Raw genomic sequence first — 19,422 nt, forward strand, 5'->3', positions numbered from 1 at the left:
TATCACCACACTTTTGGTCTTCTCAACATTTTTTTTTTATTTTTTTTTAATTTTTTATATCTCTTGGGGAGCTTTTTCTGTCACTTGCGACTGACTTGGTTTATTTATTTTTTTTTTATCAACCAAAAGATTTAAATAATTAAAAATAAATATATTTTTTTTTATACTAATTTAAATCCTTAATTAAAAATTAATTTATATTCTAAATTCTTTTAAATTTTATAAATGTATTTTTTATTTTAAACTAAAAAATAGTAAATTACTTTTTTAAAAAAATAAATTATATTGAATTTTTTTTTTTTTTGTTAGAAGACATTTCAAAACCATAAAGAGGATTTTTCAGTTCTTAGGAATATATTTTATAGAGAGCTTGAGAAAATAAAAATAAAAAAAAAATTGTCTATCTGGTAATGTGCCTCCAAGCATGCCAAATATAAAGTGAGAAAAAAAAAAAAAAAAAAATTTAGTAGAGTGAGATAAAATAGGCAAAAGGTCTTTAAAATCTCGACCGACCGGATATGCGAACTTGGAAAATGAGAACATTAGCATTTAGAGGAGTGCAATTTTCTCATTAGTTGTATGAGTGGCACTCCCATAGAATTAAGTTGACGCTCAGTAGCAATAATCGTTTTTTTTTTTTTTTTTTAAATAATTTTCATCACAATTTAAATAAAAAAAAAATTTTTTAAATCATAAGAATGATATTTTTTTATTCACCAAATAAATTAAAAATATAAAAAAATTCTGGGATGTCTGGGACAAATATTTTCAAGCATAGAACCAGGAAAGAGGCTATCCTTACTCGTTCTTTGCAAGGAGATATTTGTTCCATGAATCACAACCAGAAACCAGGATGAAAGAGCACATCGAATTTGCCATTATTTGAAATTTTTCAGTTTACTTTAAAAAAAGCTTGTAACGGATTTACTCGAAGGAGATTCGATTCTACGACTACAGGCACAGTATGACGATGCCTTGACTCACTCAACCACAAGCCTGCTTCATAATTACTTAATATTATTTATTAATAAAAATTTAATCAGAATTTTTTTTTAATAAATAAAAAAATAATTTAATGATTTTTCGAATTTAATTTATTGCTTGTCAATTAAAGCTGCTATTAAAAAAACAAATGATGATTTATAATTTAAAATTAATAAATTGATTAAATAATATAAAATTATTATTAAAAAAATTTAAATAATAATTATTTTACTAGTATTTTGCTTTGAAAGAATTTAATATATATAATTTTTTTTTTGTTAAAACGAACTTAGTTTTTCATTATTATATTTGTTAATAATACTATAGCTACAGGTGCGTTTAATTATGAAATAATTAAATGAAGAGCTGTTCCCCGTGGCACAGTTTGTAGACTAAGCCTCCAAGATGAAGAGTTTTCGTGTAGATAGGAAGAGAATTATAGCCTCAGTGGGAGGTTTTGTAGGTGGTCTGATGGTGGTTTAAGCTCCATCGTTGTGCCTTACAACTCCGTAATTTTTAGCCTTAGGAAAATAAAAAACAAAAAATAGATAATGAAAAAAAAAAATAGAAAAAAATACTCGAGAGTAATTTACTAGTGCACGTTATTCGATTTTTCTTTACCCTTTCTATATATATATTTAAAAAAAGAAAAAGATTGGACTTTGTTTTCTGAGCTTCCTTGTTAATTGCCAACGATTAAACTTGATTTGTATCGAGGAATTAAATACATCACCATTGTGAAGTTTATACTTTTTGGATTTTAAATTATTTTACAAATTGCTATTGTTATTTATTACATTACTAAGTGTACCTACCTGTTTTTTATTTAATTTTATTTTTTTTTTCTATCGATAATTGAAATTAAAAAATTTTTTTCTTTGTAAAATTAATATTTGCATTTTTCAGAAGAATAATTTATGTTTGTGTAAATGAAAAATAAAATAAATTAATTAATGTGTATTCAATAAATTTTATAACTTTTTTTTTTGTAAATTTATTTATGTTCATCGTAAATAAATTAATGTTGTTATATTTTTTTTTAAATTTAATATATTGAGTATCGATTTTCATGGCTTTAGTATTTGAAAAAAAAATTATATTATTTTATTTAAACAAATGATAATAAATTAAATAATAAATTAAAAATATTTTCATTTTTTCTTGAATATTTAATTTTATCTATTTATTTATTTATATAATCAATTTTAAAATTGATAATTGAAAATATATTTTTCAAGAAAATAGACATAGATAATCAATTCCATAATTTTTTTGTAATTTCTTTTTCAAATATTTAAATAATTTTTTCATTATTATATTAGTAAAAAATAAATATCAATTTTAAATAAATAAATTTTAAACAAAGCTAAAATAAAAACAAAAAATCATATAAATTTAAAATAAATTAATTTTTCGTTATTTCCATTTTTAATTTTATTTATTTATTTATTTTTCTGTACACGTTTATTTAAATGAATTGAATTATTTACATCACTCATGCTGATAATCACCTCCACTTTTTTTATTTACTTTTAAATTTACTTTTCCTTGTATATCTATCAAATTTAATTATAATTTTTTTAAATTTATTTTGATTCAATATACGTATTCAATTTTCCTTCAATTTTTTTTTCCATTATTATTTCTTGTTAATCATAGAAATATCCAAGTGATAAAAATAACACCGGCACGAGTCATATCCACAAAATAGTTGTCAACAATGTTTACTTGTGGTGAAGAAGTCTCTCAAGGAAATGAAACCCTTTTTTCTTTTCATAACGAAATACGTTTCATTACTGAAATTGACTCGTGTATCGAGCTTTCAATGAATTGAAAAGAAACAACCCCTTTTTTTTTTTATTCTCCCATTTCAGCAATATCCTTCATTTTAAATCTTATTGTTTATTTTTTTAGCTTTTATTTATTGTTTTTTTTTTTAACCAATTTCTTTTCATGTTATATCAAATTTACCGTCATGATACTTTTTTTTTCTTTTTTTATTTTTTATATTCTTTTCCATTTTAACAATAAGCTCGATTTCCGACTTTTACAATACACATTGTCTTTTACAAATATTTTATTTATTTATTCATACTTTTTATTTCAATTTATTTATAATATTTAAAACATATTTTTTTTTTGTGCTTAAATCTTCATTTTACAATTATATCCCAGCTCAATTTATTATTAATAATATATATTGTTAATTAATGTCGTACATTATTTTGGCTGACGTTAAACATCGTGTGATTAATTAATTCGTTATCAACATTGTAGTTTTAAACTACAATATTTCTACTACATCTAATTTAACTATTTTTTTTTCAACTTAATCAATTGTTAATTAACTCTAATAATTATAGACATAACATTCATCATTTCGTTTCATTTATCATCTCACAAATTGACTTTAAATTATTTTAAAATTTTTTTTTAAAGAATCAAGTTGTTTTTTATTTTTTAAACTATCATTTAAAAATTTTCCATCAACTTTATTTAATTCTTATACAACGGAAGTATATTTGACATTTTAATATTTTTTTTTTTTCATTAATTATCATTATTATCAACGCGTTGCGTAACAAATCAATAATAATATTCATCACGATTATATTCAAAATACAAATTAATACGCTTAATTATAATTTATTTATATAATAATAATAATAATAATAATAATTTTATAATTTATATACACATTTAAAGGATACTTTGAAAATACGAAATTAAAAAAAAAAAATTACGTAAACATCTAATGAATTCTTCGGAGTAAAAAAATTTATAAAAAAGAAAAAAAAAAATTGATTTATTACTTATTTTATAATAGAGTTAAATGAACCAATTAATTTAGAGAAAATGAATAGATAGAAAAAAAAATAGGCAAAGAGAACTTATTGCTAAATAAATGTTTATAAAAATATATCAACAAATCATTAGTATATATCTCTAACAGTGTTTACCGACTAATTATCACTCGGTAATGTACATCTATATTTTTTTTTTTTTTTTCATATTTATTTTGTATAATTATAATAATAATATATATGCTCATACATATACATCAACTATATACACACATGTGAAAATTCATGAGACGTCCAATTTATATCAACAATATTAATTTTAAATTTTAAATTCACTAAAATTCGATAAAAACAATTTTCCATATTTATTGTACTTGATTAAAATTTTTTTTTTATATATTTAAAATTTGCTCCAATTATTTTTGTATATATAAATCAGCATGAGATTATTTTAATTCATTTATATCGAGAGGAAAAAGTGCATCAAGAATTTTTTATTTTTATATAATTATTTTTTTTTGGCATTTAAATGTTTGGTCAATTCACTGTAAAATATTTAACATTTAATTTTAACCATGTATATTGTTTAATAATTCACAATTTATATACTGTGTTAATTTTTTAAATTATTTTTTTCACATTTGAATTATTTATTATATCAATTATTAATTTATCTATACAATTATTTACAACAAATGGCATTGTTATTGTAATATAAATTCAAGCAATATTAATTTTTTTTTAATTTTATTTTCATCGATAGTTTTTTAGGTTTTTAAATGTTTATTTATATTTTATTATGTTTTTTTTTATTTATTATTTAAGGCCGGTAAAATGGATTTATTTATTTTTTTTTTTTTTAATTTAAAGATTTATTTATTTATCTATTTTTAAATGTTATATATGAATTTTTTTTATGCAGAAAAAATTAGATTTTCTTTGACTAGAATTTTTTTGTTTTTTAGATAAATTTTCGGTTTATTTTTTCTGTGAATATTGGCCAAAAACAATGTTTAATTTGATTTGAAATTTACATATACAAAACGCTTTATTATGAATGAAAAAAAAAAATTAAATTAACGACATTGATTTGATAAAAAATTTGATGAAAATTGAAGAGAAAATTAGTAGATATAAAATAGTGTTTGTGGTTATTGTATTTGCACGATTGAAACTAGATGCACGTGTTATATTAACCATTATTGATGCATCAGCAATACCAGCTGGTGAACGCACAATCAACAACCATTCCCCAGAGTGTGATGATTTAACAGCATCAATACGAAGTGTTGCTCGAAAACACGTCTCAGCTCCACCACTCTGAAAAGGAATCATGGAAATATTTATTAAACAATAGTTATAAAATTATAATATTAAAAATAATTAATTGTTTATAATTTTTCTTTATATATACTTTTTTTTTCAATGAAAAGTTTTCACTTTGAAAGTGGGACAAGTCACTTAAAGACTATGTAAAATTTCACTTCAAATTGAAAGCTTGACAAGTGACTTAATGACTTTGTAAAATTTAATTTTTTAGTCTAAATAAAAGAAAGTAAAAAACTTTGACTCAAAACCTCTTGAGAGGGCTAATATCTACCTCCGTGAATTTTTTTAGAATTTTTTAATGAGCCGTTTTGAAAAAAAAAGAGTTTAGCGATCTCAAATGCTGAGGTTTTCGTGCGTATCTCACGTTAATATTGACCCGTGATGGCATTTTTTAAAATCTCATTAAATATATCGCAGTTTTATCAAAACGACAAGTGGAAAAAATCTAAAAAAATTCACGGGGGTAGATATTAGTCCTCTTAAGAGGTCTTGAGTCTAATTTTCACAAAATTCTATAGTCTTTTAAATTTTTTTCATTGAATTTTTCAAAAAATGCCATCACGGGTCACGAATTAACGTGAGATACATTGAAACCTCATCTTTTGAGATCGCCAAACTGGCTAGTAATACGTATATGGAATAAGACTCATTAATTAATTAAACTACTTATCAAAAATTCAGTTTTACTAATTTGTTTAATAATTTTTAATAATTTAATTTGTTAAATTACCAAATTAATAATTATTTATTATCAATTAATTTTTTTTTGAAATTTTTCAGCATTGCAGATATGAAAACTCGCAAATAAATAAATAAATAAATATTAAAATCTAAAAATATGCATATATAAATTATTAATAACTACATGCATCTACAGAATAATAAAAAAAAAAAAAAAAATACAACCCTTTATTGAAGTTTGGAGAATAAAATCAAGTGACACTCAAAGCAAGAAAAAAATAAATAATAAATATAAATTGTTGATGGGGAATAATTTTTAGAACTTGAATAGTCACGTCTCACAAACCCTTGCTATCATCCCCTAAATATATATATGTATATTATCTATTTTATATATACGATCAGATGGCCAACACGATGCGACGATAAATACCACCAGTCGACCCCTAGAAACCGCATCGTATTGTACGAGATTTTCGTTTCGTCACGTACGAAATTTTTACTAACGGCATTGAATCTACAACTTTGCATATCCCGACAAACATTTATTTTATTTTTTTTTTTTTTTAACCTTTGTAGATTTTCATTGTAATAAAAAGATATCAAATTAATTTTTTAAAAATAATAATAATATCTGCATTAACCAGGTATCTGCACTTTGAGAAAAAAAAAATATTTTTTCTTTGAATTTACACGCTGCTTTGAGGAAAAAAAAAAATTATAAATATTTTTTTTTTTTTTTTTTTTTGTACTTAAAACAATAGTCTTTGTCACTTTTGACTTTACATTTTCTTTGATAATATATAATTTATACTCTGATGAACAAATCCATCAACATTAATATTTTTTTTCTTTTAAAATTTCTAAGAAAAAAAAAATTTCGAATTTCAATTTTATCAACATTAGAAATATCCTCTTTACTTTTTCTATTAAAATTAATTTTAAATTGAAAAATTACATTATAAAATTCAATTAATTATTTATTATCTATTTATAAAGAAATAATTTAATTATTTTTTTTTCAAATCAGCACAACGGGATTTCCTGAAACTAAAAGTGTCCTTGAAAATAAAAATAATAAAGTAAATTATTTTTTTATAGCAAATAGTCTTTGACTATTTCATTAGTTTTTTTTTTTTAATCAAATAGATTTTCCTTTAATTTAAATTAAGAACAATTTATCATAATTAATATAATGTCAAATTTTCGTTTGGATTTTTTATTTTGTGACATCCTGTGGCGTCACTTGTTTTCTCTAAAAAAAAAAAACAAAACATCGTTTTTTACCATCAACATCAACATATGTTTGAGCTAATTTCAACAACATTATCAGGTAAATTAACTATCAATAATTAAAAACAATAAAATGACAATCAAATAAAAACCAGTGTTTCGATTTTTTTTTTTCTATAAAATAATTATTTTAATTGAGAATTAATTCGTAATAATTTTGAGAGTATTTTAGTGAGGTTATGTATGATTAAATTGATATTAATTAATTAATTAATTTTTAGATAAATAATGCGTTGTACATCTTGGTCAAAATCATCATCAAATAAATTGTCTATCCAAAGAAATTCATCAGACATGATAAGATCAAAAAAGCCAGAAACATATACAACCCAGTCACAACCAATGTGCCAGGAAGATGAATTATTTATAAAAAATTACATTGTTAATACATTAAATATATATCATGGATTTTCTGCTATTAAAATGAGAAAATTGATTTATCAATTGGCCAACAAATATGGTAAAATTTGTCCAGAATCTTGGCACGATAAAAAACAAGCAAATGAAGATTGGTACAAGTCATTTCTATCAAGACATTTACCATTATTTCCACTCAAAGAATTTACCAACACAGTGTCTAATATAAAAAGCAATAACTCAAAGAATTTATATATATTTTATGATAGTTTAAAGAAATTATTTGTTAAATATTCTCTTTCACCACAGGACATTTGGAATGTAAATGATATGAATATCACAACTGTTGATGCACCAACTCGTATTGTAGATAAAAAAGATGATATATCACTTGAAATTCTCAGTGGTAATTGTAGCTTGGTGACAGTGACAATAGCTATAAATGCTCAGGGTGGATTTACACCACCTTTCTTCATTTTTCCAAGTAATAATTTCGAAAATTTTATGCTGAATGATGCACCAATTGGATCAAGTGGTACATCAAATAAAACTGGTCAAATGAAAAGCTCGGAATTTGTTGATTATTTAAAATTTTACAAAAAACAAGCTAAACCAAGTCGTTTTAATAAATGTCTATTGATACTTGACAGTGATGAGTCACATTTTTCAATTGATTGTATTGATTATTGTAAAAATAATGACATTCATTTGCTATTTACACCACCGAATTTGGATAAATTGGTGCAGCCATTTGTATCAAGTGTTTATGATGTATTTGAGATTAATATTAATCATGCTGCTAGTTGTTGGATTGATGATAATAAAAATGGTGATGTTATGAGTGTTGAAAATATACCGAGTATTGTTAAACAAGCATTTGGAAAATCAATTACGTATTCAAATATTATATTGGGTTTTCAAGTTGCTGGTATCAGTCCTTTTGTTGATAATAAAATGATTGAATCAATGATTATTGAGCTTGATAAGTCAACTTCAAACTTTTCTAAAGAACTTAATCCAAAGAAAAAACGAAAGGAAATAAGTTTTACTGATAAATTAGAAGTTATAGAATTGGAATGTGATTCGGAAGATTTGTCAACATCAATTGAAATTATTATACCGGATATAATTGAAAATAAAATTGAGAATGATGGAGATAAGGTTTGTAAGAAGATGAAAAAAAATAATTTTGATGATTCCAAGTGTTTTGTTTGTCATCAGGATTATGTTGTAAGCAATCCTGGCGAATGGTGGTTTCAATGTCAACATTGTGAAACTTGGCTTCATGAAAATTGCAACAAAAGTAATTTGGAATTTATTTGTCATGATTGTGCTGGAAAACAATCGATTTCTAACGAAAAAAAAAAATAAAACAAAGAAAGATTTATCTCTTTCTTTGATAGATGAAGTTTAAATTTAATTTAAACTTTTTTATTTGTATTTTTTTTTTTTTTTTTTTCATTAGAATGTATGTTTGAGATTTTGTTTTTTGTTTTAAAACTTTGATGTGTGTTAAAGTGACATTGTCAATTGGAGAAGAAAAAAATTTTATTAAAAAAAAAATATATCAAAGTTGAATTGTAAAGAGAATTACTATTTTTAAGTCAAACGATTATTATAAAACATTTTTAAAAGTTAAATTGTGAATTACATTGAGTAAAAAGTATATAGAAATTATAAAATAATTACAAGACAGGAAATTAAAATAGATATCAAAGAAAATTTACCTCAACTTTTAATGCTCTCACACCATTTCTCGCTTCGCTTCCAGGCAAATAGACACTCTCTGATGACAACCATAAAAGTTTTGTATAGGCTGGTTCAGCACAAAATTCAACAGCCATTTTCAATGGTTCACCGTCTCTTGCTGTTACTGATTGTGTTACTGGATGAAGCATGGGTCTTCCTGTAACAAAAAAAAAAACAAAAACAGTTATAAAAAAATATTCTAATAATATATTCAAATATTGTCATCAACAAAATCAGTCGATAATTTTAAAATATAATTTTATTAATCAACATTAAATATTTAGTTGTAAAAGATAAATAAAATAGTAAATAAAATTAATTTTTTCCTGTTATTAATTTTTTTACAAAAACAGTTGATATTTGCATGTAAAACAAGTGACTCGTATTTTAAATAAATAAATACAATAATGACTGATTTATTTATTTTTTCTTTTTTTTTTTTTTGTTGCAAATATTATCATCAATAAAATTACTAATTTTTGATTAATAAATTTTTATTTATCAACTAAATAATAGATCATTTAAAATAATAATAATTTATTAAAAATATTTAGCAATGCTCCAAACACACTGGATCAACAAATAAATAATAATTTTATTATTTTTTTAAATCAACAATTATTATTTATTTCCAAATCAAAAGTAATTGTTAATTTCAAATGAAAAATAATAATTTTAATATTTATCAAAAGTTAAAATTGTCAATGATTTATTAAAAAAATTATCAATCATTTAATTACACTTGATTGAATTAAAAATAAATTTAATAAACCACACTGAATCCACAAAAGTAACTTTAAACATTCAACGAATTTATTATACTAAATTTAAATTTAAGAAAAAGCTCAATTAAAAAATCATCAAGTTAACGTTTTTCTCATTTTTTTTTTTCTACAAAATTAATTAAGTAAAACTTTTGCATAATTAAAATATTATACACATCATATTTTATTTAAGAATAACATTAAAAAATTTTTTTTCTATTTGTTTAGTTTCATACAGAGAGAAAGATAAATAAAATATTATAAAATCATCGCTGGTGAAGACTGAATATACACTTAAATTAATTGAAGTCAGGGTTACAAAATGTTTGTTTTAACTAATTCTACAAAATTTTAACTTTCTTTTTTTTTATCAAGTGAAAGCCCCTTTAAAAATTCAACTTGCAAATATACTCTGATCTGCATAGATTAACCAGTCCGTATACATAAGAGCAGCTTTTTTTTGACCTCGACTTTGCCCATCTGCAAAATAGTCGGTTATGTATATAAGAACACAAGTAGAACAAGTATTCTATGGTTACGTGAATTTTCAAATTCAACATGAAGGTGTGAAGGGGATGAAAGTTTGAATATTGAAGTAAATTTTACAACTTATGAATATTCCTTGTTGTAATTACTTGACTGTTTGTTTCATGGACACACAGTTAAAGATGCTACATTGTTCTTGGGTTATGTCTTCATCAAAATTATTTTATCATTCATATTTTTATATGTTTTTACTCGACAGCTACTTGAATTGTTGTTTATTTTATTTGTCAAAAGTCAAGTGATATTTTACTAATGGCATTGTTTTTTAAAACTTGTAGAAAAAAAAATTAAAAAACATGGTAATTTTTATTTTTCTTCATAGAATTTAATACAAACTTTGAGTCAAAGTTTGAATGGAAACTTGGATCTAGTCCAACTTTGTTGTGGCATGGAAAAAAAAAATATTTGACTTTTAACAAAAAAGTGAACTCAAGGTACTTGACACACCCATTTCGAAAATTTGTCTCATTGATTTTTGATAGTTTTTTAAAACACTTTATTTACATAATTTTTTTTTTTTCATATGTCTATTTTATTCTCATATTTATTGTCATTCAATTCTCAATATTTTTTCAACTATTGATTTAATTTTTTCTTCCTTAAAATTTAAATATTATATAAAAAATATTCAAAATAAGTAAATTTTTTTTTTTCTTTTATAAATACATAAAAAAAACTTTAAATCTCAAGTTTTTTTTATTTTTATTTAGTCAATTTAAATCGACAGAATTTCGATAAAATTACGCCTCATGTCAATCGTAAATAAATACGTGCTCTATAACCACCAACCGCAATCAAAAACTTTGAAAACTTTAGTAGAATTTTATCGTAAAATTTTTTAACAAGCCACGACAAAGAAAAAATAAAAAAAGCTATATAATAAACTACTTTTATTTGATGTTTTTCTATTTTTTTTGCTTGTTTTATCATTGACCTTGATTAAATCGTATAATATTTTATAACATTCCACAAAAAATGCCACTCAAAATATAAAATAAAAATTATCATTTATTTTTATTTTCAAGAAATATAAATTTATATTTCATGATAAAAAATTTATTAATAATTTAATTCTGATAATTTCTTAAAATTAATTTTAATATGACTTGAATATTTTAATTTTAATATAATGATTTTAAAAATAAAAACTTGTTGAAAAATTCGTTCAATATAATCAATTTTTGACAATAACTATTGTCTTTGTTATAATAATAATAATAATTTCAATTTATATAATTAATTACTTATAATAAAAAAGCTCAAAAAGCTCGATTAATTATTTATTTTTTCATTCACATCAACAACTATTAAAATAAACACAAAAAAATACAAATTATTATTAAAAATTCATTCAAAAAAAAATTCAAATGAATATTATTATTGTTCATGTTATTTCGATTATTTTATAAATAATATAATCCAATACTAAAAAATAAATATTAATGAAAAATTGGTAAATAGAAAATTTGAATATTTAAAAAATATTTCAAGTGCCCACTTGCAGACCAATGTGTTTTTGATGCCAAAGATAATACCATTGTTTGAAAACCACGCTAGAGAAAATTCATTCATCATTCAAATACATACATACACTTTTATACATACATAAAAAAAAATTCTGCATCAGCTCATTGTTAACCTGGTTCATCAAAAAACAGTATTGTTTTGAAAAAATTTACCTAAATAAAATACGAGAACCCCAATTCTCCATTTGATAACAAAGAAAGCTCATCAAAGTAATAATAATAAGCTGAATGTTTCAACAATCATAATATCTTGAAACAAAAAAAAAAAAAGAAAAAAAAGGTAAAACAATAATACTCTGTCTTATTTTTATAACTATTATTTTTTCTTATTATTTTTTTGTTTTATTTAGTCTTTTTTTACTCACAAATCTATTAACCTATTTTTTTTATTTTTTTCATTTTTGTATTTATGATTGTTCTTGGAAGAGCTGGTTGTATGTCAACTTGAATATTTTCTTTCTATTTTCACCCTGTCACTTTTTGTCTTTGACGTTGTTCTAATTTTTTTTTTTTTTTTTAAATATATTTTTTTTATTTTAACTTATGAGCTTGGAAGAAGATTTTCTCGAGGAGTCTTTGATCTTAGACACTCGTGTGGTTTAGCTTTTTCTGCAACGTGCTAAAATCTCGTATTATTTTTTTTTATATATATATTTTTTTCTATTTTGATCTTGAGAAGGACATGAAAATATATGTGCACTATGCGTTCTGAAATAAACTGTGAATTTTTCGAGTTATATATTTAAGATAAAAAGTAGTCACGTTGGACAGTCTCTATACATAAACCACGATAACCCATAAAAATACGAGAAAGAAGAATAAAAATAATAGTGTATGAGAAGATGAACAATTGAGACTGCGTGTAATATCTATCGATATCTCATTTGAACCCCAAGTCTGCTCATGAGTTACTACAATGTGTGGCATTCGAGGCGTATCGTACATTAAATTACACTCGTGAATATCATCATAATAATTTTCATCATCATTTTATATTTCAAACCATAAAAACTTAATAATTATATTATTATTTCCATTGATAATTTGAGGGTATAAATTTAATTACCTGCCATCATTTTATAGCGTTTTAAATATTGATAACATTAAGATAATTTTGAAGATTGAAAATGAATTAAAGGGACAGTTTTTAATTATTTAAAATATTTTTTTTTCAAGTCAAAGTATTTCAAGTATATTTTCAAAATAATATAAAATAAATTTTAGGCTTTAAATTTGTCACTCAATTTTAGTATTTAAATAATTATTTAATTTTGGAATTTTATTATTTTAATGTGCATTTAAAATTATTATCTATGATGATGATAAAAAAAATTATAAGACAATAATTATTATTGCTTTTGAATTTTATAATTAAAAAGAAAATTTAATTTTTTTAATTAAAGTTATTGGAAACTGTGATAGGCAATTATTTTCAAAATTATAAATAAAATTTAACAAATAAATTTAAAATTCTTAAACAAAAAAAAACTGATTGATGTTAAATTTAATTTTTTGAGTGTCTCTATCACAAATTACTAGATAAATCTAAATATATTTTTTTGAAATTTTAAATGTTTATTTAATAGCTAAATCAACGAGTTAGACTTTGTCATTCATTTATCTGTCTTTTTTTTTATTCTAAAAATGACTTGAATATTTTAATTTTAATATAATGATTTTAAAATTAAAAACTGTCAAAAAACTTTTTGAAAAATTTGTAATATTCAGATAATTTTTGACAATAATTATTGTCTTTGTTATAATAATAATAATTTTAATTTATATAATTAATTATTTACAATATAAAAGCTTAAAAAGCTCGATTAATTATTTTTTTTTTCATTTACATCAACAACTATTAAAATAAACATAAAAAAATTGGAAGTATTATTAAAAATTCATTCAAAAAAAAATTCAAATGAATATTATTATTGTTAATGTTATTTCCATTATTTTATAAATAATGTTATACAATACCAAAAAATAAATATTAATAAAAAATTGATAAATAGAAAATTCGAATATTTGAAAAATATTTCAAGTGCCCACTTGCAAACCAATGTGTTTTTGATTAATGTTAAATTAAATTTTTTGAGTGAATCTATCACGATTTACTAGATAAATTTACATCAGTGTCAAATCTAAATATATTTTTTTGAAATTTTAAATGCTTATTTAATAGCTAAATCAACGAGTTAGACTTTGTCATTCATTTATCTGTCTTTTTAAAGATCCAAGGGTTCAAACTAAAATAGCAAATGGAGAAGAGACAGAGTAAAAGATACTGAAAATAATTGTGCATACTGGCTTATCTCTGTAATTGTTCTATAAATGCGACTGGCTTTTACACTTTAAATAAATTCTTTAATTATACATTTATACTTTTCATTGTATAACAACACAGACATTTTGGGGTTCGTGTATTTTTGATTCTTTTTTTCTTTTTATTTTTGTTGTACAATTTCTATGGCGAAAACCCTTGGCCAGTTAAATCCACTTGTTATTTTATCTTTTTTTATTTTTTTTGTTATACACATTGTATTTAAAGGGCTGATAAGAACAATAACTGCCAGAAACTGATGGAATTGTTATCTTTATAATTATCAAATTTCATTTATTCATTCACATTAAATTCAAGATTTTACAAACTGATCAGTCGGCATAAGATGTAATCTAATTTAAAAAAAAAAAAAAACTATCAATCAATAAAAATATCTAAAATTTAATAATTTAGTTTTTTTATTATTTAACTTGGGGAAATAAATTCTTTATACTTTTTGAAATAAAATTATAACGAATGAGTTTATATTTGAAAAAAAAAAAATATTTCCAACTTTGATAATATTTGCTGACGTTTTACATTGAAAAGTTTGTGGATATGTTTGTTGAAAAAAAATAAAATTAGAGCTCGTCAACAACAGACAAAATAATTTTATATTTTTTGTTAAATTTTGTTTGAAAAAAACTAATATTACATGTTAAAAAAATATAAAAGAAATATAAATTTCCATCAGAATCAAGAGTCTAATTAAACTCAAAAATAAATATTATTTTTTAAAAATAATAAAAATTAAAAAACAAATTTATATGAAAATTAAATTAAATATTTCCTTGTGTATTTTATTGATTGTAAATATAAAAAATATATGCATAAAATAGAGTAGAGTAGAAAATAGGAGATAAAATTTTCGTAGACAGCTGAAAGCAATTTTGCATCTTAAGAAGTGAGTGAGTATTCGTGTAATTGCAATAGTTGTATATATAATATTAAACATGTATATATGACAGTTAACCACAAGAGTTTCTCATCGTATTGTCACAAGATTTGAAACTTGTCTCTTCTTCTATCTGCCTTCCGGTAATACAACTCAAGTGTAAGACCGCTTGCAATTAAGATCACTTCACTTCACTATTCATTATATGTCATTGCTTTAAAGACACTTTAAATTCATAAAATATATTTATAATAAAATTCAAACTTTAAAAAACAATGTAATATATAAAACAAAAAAATTATTTAAAAAAATAAATTATAAACAGTCAATCGGTAAAAGATTTGCACTTTTATTTAAATATTTTTTCATTTTTAAATTATTTTTCATTTATTTATTTATTAAATTATTTTTTATAAACAATTATTCAATAGTACAGTAAATTTATAGTCAATTTTTTTCAAAATTATTCCAACCTGTATAATTGAACCTATCAAAGAAAATTTACAAAACATTTATAATTTATAATTGAGTTATTTAATTATTTGAGTATATCATTTTGAAAAATAATATAATGGCCTTTGTCTTGGGAATTAAAATTAAAAAAAATTCTGATAATTAAGGAGATAGGCCGTTTTATTATTAGCATAGTGGGAATTATTGCGAAAAGTCCTATCACCACAAAAATAGTCCCTTAAATTTGCTCATTTTTTATAAATATATTTATCAATATAATAAAATGAAGCCTAGTGATTATGAAGTTGAAGCTACATAATTTTTACAACTTTAAACAATAATAAACACATAAACATTATGTTTATAATTAAAAAAAAAATTAACAAAAATAAAAGAAATATATTTATTTTATAAATTTAAATTATAAAAATAAAATTGTGTAAATTTTTTGGGGTTATGCTCTTATGTTATAATATAATAATTACCAATTAAAAAATTATTAAAATAAAAAAGATAAGTTGTGTTTCGATATAATGAATTTTTTTTATATTCAAAATAAATATGTAATTCGAATTAGGTAAATAATTTAGATGAGTAAATTTTAGATATATTAATTAGATTTATTTATAAAAAATTTATATAAAATCAGAATAAAATATGTTAATAATTTTCCAGCTCAAATTTAGTTGGTATTTTTTTTAATTATTTTTGATGTAATTTAAATATTTTATTAAATTTATTATGAAGATGTCAGTTCGATGGGATTGATATTTATGTTTAGTAGAGTATCACAATGTCTGCTTGTGGTCAAGTCAGCAAACACCCGGTCTAGAAGGCTCAACATAGGAGTGTTCGAATCTCGTTTAGAACTGGGCAAACCGGCGTTCTGTGAGATATTAAGGTCAGTGTCATATCTGAGTTCTTACTATTTAATTTGTCTTCGATACTCTACTTGTGGATACGTGGTATCTGGTGTTTGAGGCAAATCCATCCTGGCATATATCAAGTGTAGAACGAGTTCACACTTGTTCTATGCTCGAAAGTATTTGCCCCAAACATCAGATACATTTTTTTTTTTTTTGTCAAAGCAGCTTTAAAATTTCAAATCTAATTAATACAATGCAAAGACAATGATAAATAATTAAATAATTAAATAAAAAAAAATCAATTTTAATAGTTTAACATGAAATTAAAGATGACCCTTTTTATTTATTATTAAGAATTCTTTTGTTAATGTTGAGATCCTTTTGTAAGTAACTCATCAATATAACAAAAAAAAAAAAAATTTAATTACTTTATATTTAATATGTACTCTATTGAAATATTTATATTTTTTTATTTTTATAAATTTATTATACTGTATAAAATAATACAAATAGGGAAAGTAGATTAAATTGATCATTTTTATTTTTAAAAAATAAGAATACAATGATAAATCAGATATTATTTAGTTGAATATTTTTTTATTAAAAATATATACAGGTCAACTGTGTATATTTTATGTATTTGAATATCGACTTTGTTATTATTTTAAAGAGCTTCAATTCAATGTGGTCACAGAAATAATATATATAAATATAAATGTGTTGATATGTGACAATATACAGATTTACGGTGAATTGCATTTGAACATTGGAGCACAAAACAATGTATATGAACGATGAAAATATGCCCGGGTGAGTTTGATGTTATTGTCCATGTATATACATATATATCAGATCATACTGATAAATATATTTATAATTTTATATCTTTGTGTGTATATCAATGCAATTTCACAACTATAAATTCTCACGAGGATTACGTTAATTTACTTCTGCATACAGTACTTTTTGTTGAGCCTTTATACCAGTCTCCGCTCCAACATGTATTGATCAATTTGTGAATGACAAAAAATTTTTTTTTTCTTTTATATCCATCAGTATGAATAATTCATTTTATTATCATGCTTAACATCATCAATGAAATTTGATTGGACAATAATAAATTTAAATATGAAAAAAAAAAATATTTTGGCTGACCAAATATGTGGTTGTACTACTTGCAAAAAATATTGTGAGAAAAAATTGAATCTTGTTGAGGTAAATAATCAATTGAAAGATAAATTATTATTAGAAATATTTTTTTAATCATGTGAGCTTTTTAATTAGTTGTAAAGTCATCTAATTTTGATATTTTTTATTCACTTAATTTGAATTTAAATAATAACGTGATGATTTTTCAAAATGAAAATTTATTCAAAATCATTTATTGGCAAATTTAAAAGAAAAATTGTCTAATCATTTATAAGTATTTTAAAAAAATGAATAAATAAATAAATTTTAGAAAATGTAAAATTATGTATAAGCATCTACTTTGCTAGTTTTTTTTTTTTTATTCTCTTTTTTTTTTTATCACATTATAGTACGTTTACTATGCACAAGTGTAATAACTATTATCATAAAATAAATGACGCTGTAATGTATATTTTGTGGTTTGAATACTACAAAATGATTATACAGCTGATTTGAGAACACACCTTTTGTACATGATCCATAAAAAAATTCTTACAAAACGTTTTATCCACAAAAAATTTCATATACTATTTATAAAATGTGTCTAACATTATTTTATCAAATAAAAGTTGTGCTTATCGATTGACTAATCGCTGAGTTGAATAATTCATCAAACAATTTGCATGAAAATAAAATTTAAAGAAATATTTTTACAACTTGAAATTAATTGTATGCATATCTTGAATGAAAAAAATATAAAATATTCAAATTTAATATGTATAAACAAAGAAATATAATAATAATCAAGAACAATGTTTTAAGGATAATAGATAGTTGTCATGTGGTAACATAAATAATATATACATATAATATTAACTCTTGTGGAAAAGAGTATTTTGTGTAAAAACAAGAATACCAGAATGTTTGAATGAATAAAAAAAAATTAGTTAGAGGTCACACGTTTTGAACGGAACTTGGTGTCACATATTTCACTGTCCGGATTTTCAAAAGCATCAAGAAGAAAAAAGAAAAAGGCTTGGCTATTTTCATGCATATATCTCTTCCGTACATGACCAGCCAGTATTTCATATATTTTTTACACTCTATTATTATTTTCTTTTATTATTTTTTTTTAAATTTATTTAGAGCTACTGAAGCGATTGTATTATTCAACAATAAAATAACAAAAAAAGTTTTTGAGTTCTTTAAACAAATGTATGTATTTATTTATTTATAGGACATGTGATTTTATTGGTGTGCAATTTTAAAAGCACAAGATTCGATAGTTCAAGAGTGTCATATCATCTGTAGGATTATCTAAATAGAAAATCTGTTTTTAAATAAGAAAAATTGCATTAAAATTATAATAAAAATAAATAAAAATATATGAAAAATTTGTCTGCTAAAGCTTTAATAAAATTTATAATTTTGTAAGTTTATTTTTCATTTATAATATGTATTTTTTAATTGACTTGATATCAAGTTTTACTTTGATGCTTAATATCACTTGAAAGTTATCAAAATTCACATGGATTTTGTATTTAGTTTGGAGGAAAATCTTCTGGCTCATTTGCAAAAACCACTATGAAATATTTTATTGTATATACAATAAATAAATATACAGTTCATACACTTATGTAATATATTTTGAATGAACTTTAAGGTAATCCTCTGAAGATTTTCACTATTTTATTCTTTCTTTTATTTTTTTTTTCATAACTATTCTA

General features: G+C 22.0%; 1 protein-coding gene across 1 annotated transcript in view; it reads right to left on the minus strand.

The window, feature by feature from the left end:
- Positions 1 to 4,278: 4,278 nt before the first annotated feature.
- The window catches only part of LOC122853352, a 145,281-nt gene continuing 130,137 nt past the window's right edge, over positions 4,279 to 19,422 (minus strand). Inside the window, exons 10-11 of the mRNA XM_044153781.1 lie at positions 9,176 to 9,354; positions 4,279 to 5,108 (exon numbers count right to left, since the gene is read on the minus strand). Coding sequence (XP_044009716.1) covers positions 4,860 to 5,108; positions 9,176 to 9,354 — 428 coding nt within the window. The 3' untranslated portion in view covers positions 4,279 to 4,859. The remainder of the gene's footprint in view (positions 5,109 to 9,175; positions 9,355 to 19,422) is intronic.

The sequence above is a fragment of the Aphidius gifuensis genome, linkage group LG3 (assembly GCF_014905175.1).
Source record: "Aphidius gifuensis isolate YNYX2018 linkage group LG3, ASM1490517v1, whole genome shotgun sequence".
Taxonomy (NCBI): domain Eukaryota; kingdom Metazoa; phylum Arthropoda; class Insecta; order Hymenoptera; family Braconidae; genus Aphidius; species Aphidius gifuensis.